Source organism: Corvus brachyrhynchos, unplaced genomic scaffold (genome assembly GCF_000691975.1).
Source record: "Corvus brachyrhynchos isolate BGI_N302 unplaced genomic scaffold, ASM69197v1 scaffold114, whole genome shotgun sequence".
NCBI classification, from domain to species: domain Eukaryota; kingdom Metazoa; phylum Chordata; class Aves; order Passeriformes; family Corvidae; genus Corvus; species Corvus brachyrhynchos.
The window spans coordinates 3,833,293-3,842,310 of NW_008238337.1; the positions used below are offsets into that span (position 1 = coordinate 3,833,293).

Genomic DNA, 9,018 nt, shown 5'->3' on the forward strand with positions numbered 1-9,018 from the left:
ACCACAGGCTGAGGTCCCAGGGCCAATGCTTTTTCCAGGCACTTGTGGGGCCGGATGATGGGTAAGGAAGAGTCACAGACCGGCCTGACGTGGGACTTTTCCCTTCACCGCAAGCCCCAGCTCCTCGTGGGAAGTCTCCCAAGGGAGGGAGGCTGAGGGAGCCCGATGATCTACAGCAGTGAATAAACACCCAGACAGACACTGCAGGGTCTCTGGGCACCTGGGAGGGTTGTAGAAGCTGGAGGGGACTCAAGGACTGAGAGTGATTTGGTTTAACATAAAGCATTCAACAATTCTTGCTTTTCCTGCGAGAGCTACCCAGAGATAACTGCCCAGCCTTATCTGCTCCTATCAGCTCAGCGGAGCCCAACTTCCCCAGTCCAAAGATGACCAAGAACTCATTTGGACGGCTTTGCTTTTGAGTTAAAAACTATCCGAGTTCCAAAATAACCTCCTCCCTCCCCTCCAGTGGAACACACACACAGAAAGAACTGCACGCTGGTTTAATTTTCCATCACATTTTTTGAAAATGAATTCCAAGATACAGTACAGCATCTTTAGTGTTCTACACAAAGCAAGCCTTCAGCAAAAGGTCAGAGGATCTTAATGGTGTAAAAATATATCTTAAATAAAATAGTTTCTCTAGGAGAGCAAGCCGTGCTGTACATCTCTAGGTCCTTAGAGTCATTTACAGAAGGCAGAAGCCTGGTAGTACAATCCACACACTGAAAAGTCAGTGTACATTCCTACTACAAAGTTAGAAAAGGTCCAAGTTCCAGGTGGTGGGGGCAGATCTCCAAAGCCAAGCAGTGGATGCCCAGAGTGCACTAACAGCACCCTGTAATTCCAAGGAGGAAGTTCAACACTCTCAGTCCATGCAGCCAGGAAGCAGATGAGAACCACCCGCCTTCCCAGGGTCATTCCAGGGACTGGAACTTGTCCCTTTCAATGGGCCAAAAAAAGAACAACTTCTAGCAATAAAGGGCTGCCTGTGTCATGCCCGTGTTCCAGGCTGGACCTGCTCAGCCAGAGCTGTTTCAGTGTTCCAAACTAAGGTCATGATTGTTCCAACAAAGACCAGGATCATCCTGTGGCCTGGAAAGACAACTGGGGACTCCCCTGGCATTTTTAACAAAAGATCAGCCTTTAAATTCTCTGATTCTGAGCACAACAGCAACCAGGACAGTCACTTCTCCAGGGAAAACTTCCCACCCCAGAGCATCGAGTCTTAGATGTTAAGTGAAAAACCAACAAAAAACCCAAACCAAACCAGATTTGTGCACAAAATTCCCTTTCAGGACCCGTGTCCCTTTGGGGCAAGTCACATGGAAGCTTTGCCAGCTGAGGTTGTGGATAGTGCCACGTTTTGGTGAGCACAGGAACTGGAACCAAGAGCTGCAGCTCCTGCTGAGGATCCAGTGGAGGGGCAGCGCCCCCGGCTCCGCCACAGAGCCAGCACCAGGAGCTCTGAGAATGTGGGAAGAGAGTTTGGAAAAGGCTCTGCTTGTCCCCCTCCTCACCTGGCTCTGAGGAGAACAGCTCTGAGCTTACACCAATACTCCCAGTGCCACTGGGTCAGGGGATACACACCCCCCCTGCTCCAGGAGTGCTGGAATGCTGGGAATGTGTTCCCCAATTCACAGATGACTACTTAATTTGTAAAATACCTGTAAAATAACCACGTTAAACAGCATCCAGAACACAAAACTTTCACCCTTTCTGCCCTGCAGGCAGCACAGCAACCACTGGCCACTCAAAGGCCACCTTTAAAATGAAGAGAGATCAGAGCAAAGTCCCTTAAAAGCCTTTAAATTCCCAGCCCATTGGCCTTTAGGACTTGCCTGGTTTCTTACACCGCTAAGATGGTTTATTTTCCACACCTCACTCCTTTTTCTTTCCAAACTACAGTTCTACTCCTGCACAGGCAGTTCTGCAGTGTCAGGACTGCACATACAAAAAGGAGATGTATATAACCTAATTTACACTGTTTATTAAATAACTTCTTAGTTGAGAATACTTTTAATCCAGGAGAAGAACTGGAGAAGCCTTACACACTCGGCTGAGCCTACTCTACAGCATCCCTGCAGGGAATAGGATGTTGGACATGGACACACCCCCCCACCCCAAAACACTCTCCAAGAAAGTCAAATGCATGACAGGAGGGGCTCTGAAAAGGAGGGAAGGCAAAATGGTCACCAAGATCTGCCTAAAAACAGCTAAATAGTGCAGTGAAATGCTTTTAAATACCACAGACACCTCCACTGACTGGCAGCCAGTTTTATGAGCAGCTCTGGAGACAATTTCTAGCTGAGCTTTAGTGAGCTGGGTGTTCCCAGCCCGAGTCCCGAGGTGAGCCTGGCCTGCTGCTGGCACGGCCAGTTCCAGGGTGGGAGCAGAGAATTCCTGTTCTCATTTCCCCCTCTTGCCACGGCCTCTCCTGGAGGAAGGTTTGCCCGTGCCTGCTGTGGAGGAGCTGGCAGAAGATGCCACTGCAATGTTGATCTGTCCTTCCTGGATCTCCTGGCGGGTCTCAGCTGGGAGGTGGTTGATTTTCTGTTGCGTCTCCAGGTAGAACATGACGTCCCTCAGCTGCTCCTGGATCTCGGAGATCTGCAGGTCCTTCTGCTCACAGGTTTCCTTTAACACTCTCTCCTCCTCCTTCAGTTTGTTCTGCAGCAAGGCCTGGTTTGCTCGCAAGCACTTGTTCAGCTCCTGCTCCTCCTTCAGCTCGTTGGAGAGTTTTGCCACTTTGTTGTTCAGCTGGGAACACCTTGCAGAGAGAAGCACAAGTTAGGACAGCAGCACTGCCCACCCAGACCAAACAGCACCTCAGCTTTTCACTGGGCAACTGACCCCCAGCCCACCAACCACACCTGGAATTTGGTTTTCCAGCAAAGATGGGCAAGGGGAGGCAATACAAGAAGACTCTGAAATCCCACCCAGGTCAGGCAATTCCATTTCATGCCAAAGCCAACAGCACAGGCAACAGGCAGGATGTGCCTGGGAGGTGGAACTGACCTTGGACACACACCTGCAGCTTTTGGAATGGGTGCCAAAAAGGGCACAGGGATCACAAGGGAGCCTGAGACATCTGAGGGCAGTCAGGGGCCTCCTGCCACACTCCAAGACCCTCAAAATACCACTTCCCTGGGAAGGAAGATGCTCCCACAAGGGTATCAGCATTGTGATTCACACACAGGGCTTCCTGCTCCCCAAAACCCTGCTTTTGCCCTGGCAGTTTGCTGGCACCCTCCTCTGCCTGTTGCTCACTCACTGCCTGTGCTCCCTGCTCCAGCCAGGACTGCTGGACAGGATGTGGGCTGGGAGGAACAGGGGACACAGGGAGCACACAGATCGGCAATTGCCAGGCTCGACATCTTTCCTCCAGGCACTTCCCAAGATCTGTATTTTCCTCTGTGCTGGGTGATGCCTCTGCTGAGCTGCCTTTCATCCCTTTGGATGCACCCACCAACAGCAGAGCAGGCTGGCATCTCGCTGGAGCAGGGAGAGGAAGGATCCCTGAACGCTAAACATGCAGAGCGTGGAAAGGGAGCTGAGGGCCCCAAAGCTGTGCTCACTCAGACACTTCCCATTTGTGAACACCTACAGAAATCAGAGCTTTTTTTAAAGCAAGCCATGTTCTCAGTATTCCAGCTTAAACAGCTCAAAATTGCCCAGCATAGCAGGGTTTTTTTCTTTTTGGATGTCAGCGCACGGTGTTTTAATGGCTCCATGGAACTAAACCTGGCAGCGGTACCCACTTCCTCTCCACTGATTGCTTTTCTTTGAGCAAGTCATTGAGCCGCTGTTCCAGACTGTCACACTTCTCAATGGTCTCTTTAAATTTGGTCTTCATGTTGTTAATCTGTAAAAACAAACACAGGGGCATTTCCAACAGCTCAAAGTCCGCTGCACTTTCGTCAGGACACTCCATTTTCTGGAGCGGTTTCTAGACTTTGACCAATTCCTGTCCCCAGGTAAGGAAAGCTTGGAGCCAAGGCTCTGCTCTGCTGAGGACCCCCTGTGTCACCCTCGGATCCCAGACAAGGAGCCACGTTGCCGTGGAAGCTGCTCCCACAGAACAGCAACTCCGGCTGTAGATCCATGCCAGGCACTGCCAAAAGCTGCAGCAGCTCCTTAACTTCTTCCTGCCTGCATCCAGCATTCCTTTGGCCACTCTCTGGTGGTTCTGGATCCAGCAGCAAACTCAGATTTCCACCCTGAGGCGTTACAAGGCTGGGTTTTTGCTCATTTTAAACTAAACCTCAGAGATTGTGGTCTGAGTGTGAACACGAACAGGCTGCCCTGCTCGGGGCTGACTCAGCAGAGCTGTCAGAAGGCACTGACCCACTGACACCAATATCTCCCTCACACAAACACAAACACCCACTGGCCATGGCCTTCCTCTTCCCTCTGCTGCCCCACTCCAGGTGCTGCTCCTGGAGAAAGCCAAGCTCTCCTTCTCCAAGTGACAAGCCTCCAGAATGAGACTTAGGGGAGGTTTAGTCAGGAATTCTTGTTTCCCCTCTATCGGTGCTCACATGCAGTGGGGCAGGGATTTAATGGAAAATGCTTTCCTGGAGGAGCAGTCTGGACAAATGTCAGTGTCAGCACACATGGATGGAGAGCAGGTTTTAAGCCTTCCAGCCCTAATCAGGGAATGTTTGTGCAGCTGATGGTTCATTTGGGGAAGTAGCCTGAGTACCGATAATGGAATACTCTGCATGGTGGCACCAATCCAGACAAGACTTACACGGAACAAGTGCCACGGATAAAATTATTGGGATCTTTAAACGTGAAACCACGTTTGGGGCGTGGATCAGAGTGGTTTCACTTTGGAGCTGCTTTGTGGATTGCGTCTCCTGGCCACTCGAAAGATGGTTTTTGATAAAATATTTTCCTTTTATAGGGCTTTCCATAAGATTTCTGGGACTGTTCTTTAGAACAAGGTCAGTGACCACTATTTCAATGGTCACAATTTCTATTTTTACTTAACTGCAGACACTTAAATGGTTAATTAAAAGTCCTGAAGAAAGTTAAGGACTCAATTCTAAATCCTGACTCACTTTAAACCTGGTTGAAAGGATCTACGTAGAGTGAAAAAGCAGTAGAATATCCTCCCTGGATTTTTCCTGGTGACATTTTGAAGCAGTCCTGCCTGCAGGATGCTTTATAGGAGGAGACTCTGAACTTTTCCCAAAGGGTGATGAGGAAAGAGAGGGGATCAAAAAGAAAGGGCAAATCAATATGCATTTGGAGCACAGAGACAGTTCCACCTTCTGCAGCCGAGCAAATTAAAGTCATATTGTCTCTGCTCCACCAACATTCCCTGGAGATCCGTGTCGGAGAGACGGATGGCTCCGGGATCCTGCGGCACCACGCGCTCCTTCCACCACTGCTGCATTTCCCCAGCAGCACATTTAAATCAAGCTGCAATCTCCGTGGCAATGTACCTGCTTCTGCACCACTGAGCAGCAAATTGCTCCCTGGGAGCAGCCAGATAAGGGACAGATCCATCTTGGAGCCAATTTTCCCAGCTGGGAGCAGAGCAGGCTGTGCAAGGCCACGTCACACAGCACCCAGGCTGAACCAGAGAGCCATCAGCTCCTTCTTCTCCCATTGCACAGGGCCAGGACCCTTCCCCCAGGCCCAGGGCAGAGCTCACCTCTTCAGCTGTGTCCTTCTCGATGCGGACAATCTTGTTTTCCCAATAGATCCGTTGGGATTCCAGCTGGCTCGTCAGCAAGTAGGAATACTACAAACACAGAGACACACAGAGCAGTCAGGGTGGCCCTGCTGGTTAAGGAGCCCAAAGGGATCCAATCCCCAAATCAATTTAACCAGATGAAATCAGGAGGTTCTGGACACACATCCCAGCTGCAGATCCAGAGCAGGGTTTCACCAGTTTGATTTCCCAACCAAATCACTTTAGGTTTTTTGAAATTAAGGAAAGCCTTCAGAGCACAACAATGATCAAGTGAAAGTATCAAGCCAAGAACTGTTCAAGGAAGAGACAGATTTTTCATGGCAATAGCAATAAATGTCTGCAGGAAAATGAACCACCACCCATCCCTGTCCTGAGAGTATGAGACCCCAAAGGCTGAGGGGAAGAGTTCCCACCCACAGCCCAAACTCCAAGGCAGAAGGATCAACGTATATATCCAGCTTCCCTATAAGAAGATTCCTGGGAAAGCACCCTCAACTCTGTAATTCCCAATTACTCTTCTCCAACATGTATGGCCCATTCCAACACCATTTTGGTACTGGAACAAGGATCTATGCCCTACATCCCACCTTTTCCCTTTTAGTTCTGCAAATGAGTCATGAGAAGGTTGAAAAAGGTGATTACTCCTTTTCATCAGGCTAATAAGCATCAAATTAGGCATTCACTAGAGAATTAAACATGCACAGAGCCTTGATCACTCTCAGTAATTTCTGAGTGCCAAAACACTCCACCAAATTCATTCTCTCTTGAAATATTTCAATCTCGTAAGACAGAGAGAACTTACACGCTTTAGGCAACCACCTTACGGGAAAAAAGGGTTAAAATTAGCTGGTTTAGCATCTAAGTGTTATTCAGAAAATTCACTGAAAAGCAACCAAATATTTATGTGAGCAATGAGCTCCTCCAGTCTGGTCTCTGTGGGCTGTTCCTCCTCACAAACCCTCGTGTCTAATGCGGCTGAAATCGTGCTGCAGTGTCTGCTCAGTGAAGCAGGGATTTCAAGCTCCTCTCCTTTAGTTAGGAGAGGAGAAGCTGGGCAACAGGTACAAAAAATAAATAAATCATTATCTGTTCAAGAGAAGGGAACAGCACAGGGCTGGCAGCAGACTGTCAGCTCTCTGTGCTCACCAAGGTGAGCACACAGCTGTGGATTCCTGCACCCTCATTCAGTTGGGGAGCTAAACTATCCAAATTAACAGCTCCACACAGATCCTGGCTCTGAACCCAAGCCACAGAGCCACTAGGAATGGTCTGGGGAGTGACTCAGACCCACTTCTCCCTCCAGTGCCCCCTGTTTGCAGCAGCATAAGCAGCTCCTCTTCAATCACCAGTGACCACAGCACGACACTGCAGCCAGCTCACACTGCGCTGCATCAGCACTGCAGAGCCAGGGAGAGGCTTTAAAAAAAAATAAATAAAAAAGGGGAAAAAAAAGCAGTAAACCCATTCTGCTCCTGCCTGGAGACAATTCCTCCAGGCTGGGAGCAGATCTGCTGCTTCAGCTGATGGGATTGAACAGTGGTCATGGTGGGGCTGGAAACACTTCCACAACGCAGAGTCCAACAAGTGAAAATATTTACCTCTAATTGTAAGGCATCAATTTTCTCCTCCTGGCACATATCCCCCTCACACTCATACTGAACTATCTTGCCATCAGTTTTGCTTGCCACCAGCCTGTGGACGTAGTTGTCTGGGGAGAGAAAATCCAACTATGGGCACTCAGAGCTGAGGAACCCCCAGTCACGGAGCACAATCAAACCACCCAGACCCTGCTGCTCTGCAAGGCACAAACCCAACACCACAGGGATTCGTTCTACTTTAGCAGATTCCTCCCAGCCACCTTATGGGGTATTTATCACAACAGCCATGGGCAAATTGATGGAAAGGGAGTAAAAAACATTCCAGGGATGCTGTAGGACCGCCCCGATTCATGACAGAGTCCCGTTTTCCCTCCTCCAGCTGCTCCAGCCCCATGAAAGCTGCTGATAGAGCAGAGATGGCTGCTCCCCAAAGCCAGGGACTAGCATGGACACAAGCTCCTCCATCTCCAGCAAACTGTGCCTCAGCCCCTGCTCCCAAGGGTGCCCAAAGGGCAGCTCAGGCTCACCCCCGGCGTAGTCCCAGACGCGGTGGTTGGTGAGCTGCATGGCGTACGTGTGCTGCGTCTCCTCAAAGTGCTTGTAGGCGTGGCGGCTCACGTAGCGCCCGCAGCCGATGTGCCCGCAGATCAGACAGATCCACAGGTTCTGCAACAAACACAGGCAGCTCTGGGGGGCAGCTCTGGGGGGGCAGCAGCACCCTGAGACAGCGTGACCCACCCCTGCTCCAGTCACACCCTCAGGAACGAGCAGGGTTCCCACTCCCCCTCCTCTGGGAAGGCCAAGGACAAGGGGGTCCCAGCCCATCAAAGGCAGTTACAGCCCTGCAGGGGCTGGGTAAATCACCACCAGGTGGGAGAGTGGCCTTGGCCAAGGAATGAGGGATCCCAGCAAGCTCTGGAGGGCACAGACTGGAAGGGCCACCACCAGCAGGCTGGGTTAGCTCCCTGCTGTCACACTCATCTTCCTAAGAATCACAGAAATTCATCAGAACAGGAAACCTGTGAGGAAACACCCCTTCCCAGCACTGATGCAACTCAAAAGGAAAGCTGAAAGCCCACTGGCTGGTAAAACCAGCCCAAAATCAGCCCAAGAATTAAGGCCCAAAGCAACCCAAGCAGCTGTGCAGTCAGATCTAGGCTAGATCTCACCATCCACCCACCTACTTACTTCTTGAACTCCACACTCAAAACACTTGTTCTCTTCCACGGGCTCTGGAGTCTGGCAGTACCTGCACACAGGGCACCTGGAGGGCAACAAGAACGTCATGAGATACAGGAAGCAACATCTCCACATTGCAGTCATTAAGAAGAGAGCTAGAGAGCTCCAGGGAAGTGCCTTGTGCAGCAGGATGCTCCCTGTATCACCCACCAGCTCACATTTACCCCACTCAAATTCATTCCACACAAAGTTACTGGTTTTAAGCTGGTGACAGAACAAAGAAGAGTTCTCCCAAAGACATTTCAGCTGGATCTGGTTTTGCTGCAGTCCAAGGGATTTACACAGAAGCTACACACTGAGGAAGGGTGTCGGAATTACCCTGCTGAGGACAGCCAAGTGACACTCTGCAAACACACCTCAGTGCTTAAAACAACCCTGAGGAGATGCTTCAGTCCCACCCCAACCCAAAGGATTCAATCTCAGCCTTCCCAGGAAGAACACCCCATAACTGTACCCTAAAAGAATCAGCAGCAG

The 9,018-nt window shown here is 50.3% G+C and overlaps 1 protein-coding gene across 1 annotated transcript in view; it reads right to left on the reverse strand.

Annotated features, from left to right (window-relative positions):
* Positions 1-488: 488 nt before the first annotated feature.
* BRAP (BRCA1 associated protein) overlaps positions 489-9,018 on the reverse strand; it is a 13,254-nt gene continuing 4,724 nt past the window's right edge. The window contains exons 5-10 of the mRNA XM_017734848.1: positions 8,494-8,569; positions 7,833-7,971; positions 7,306-7,415; positions 5,666-5,755; positions 3,762-3,865; positions 489-2,770 (exon numbers count right to left, since the gene is read on the reverse strand). Coding sequence (XP_017590337.1) covers positions 2,410-2,770; positions 3,762-3,865; positions 5,666-5,755; positions 7,306-7,415; positions 7,833-7,971; positions 8,494-8,569 — 880 coding nt within the window. The 3' untranslated portion in view covers positions 489-2,409. The remainder of the gene's footprint in view (positions 2,771-3,761; positions 3,866-5,665; positions 5,756-7,305; positions 7,416-7,832; positions 7,972-8,493; positions 8,570-9,018) is intronic.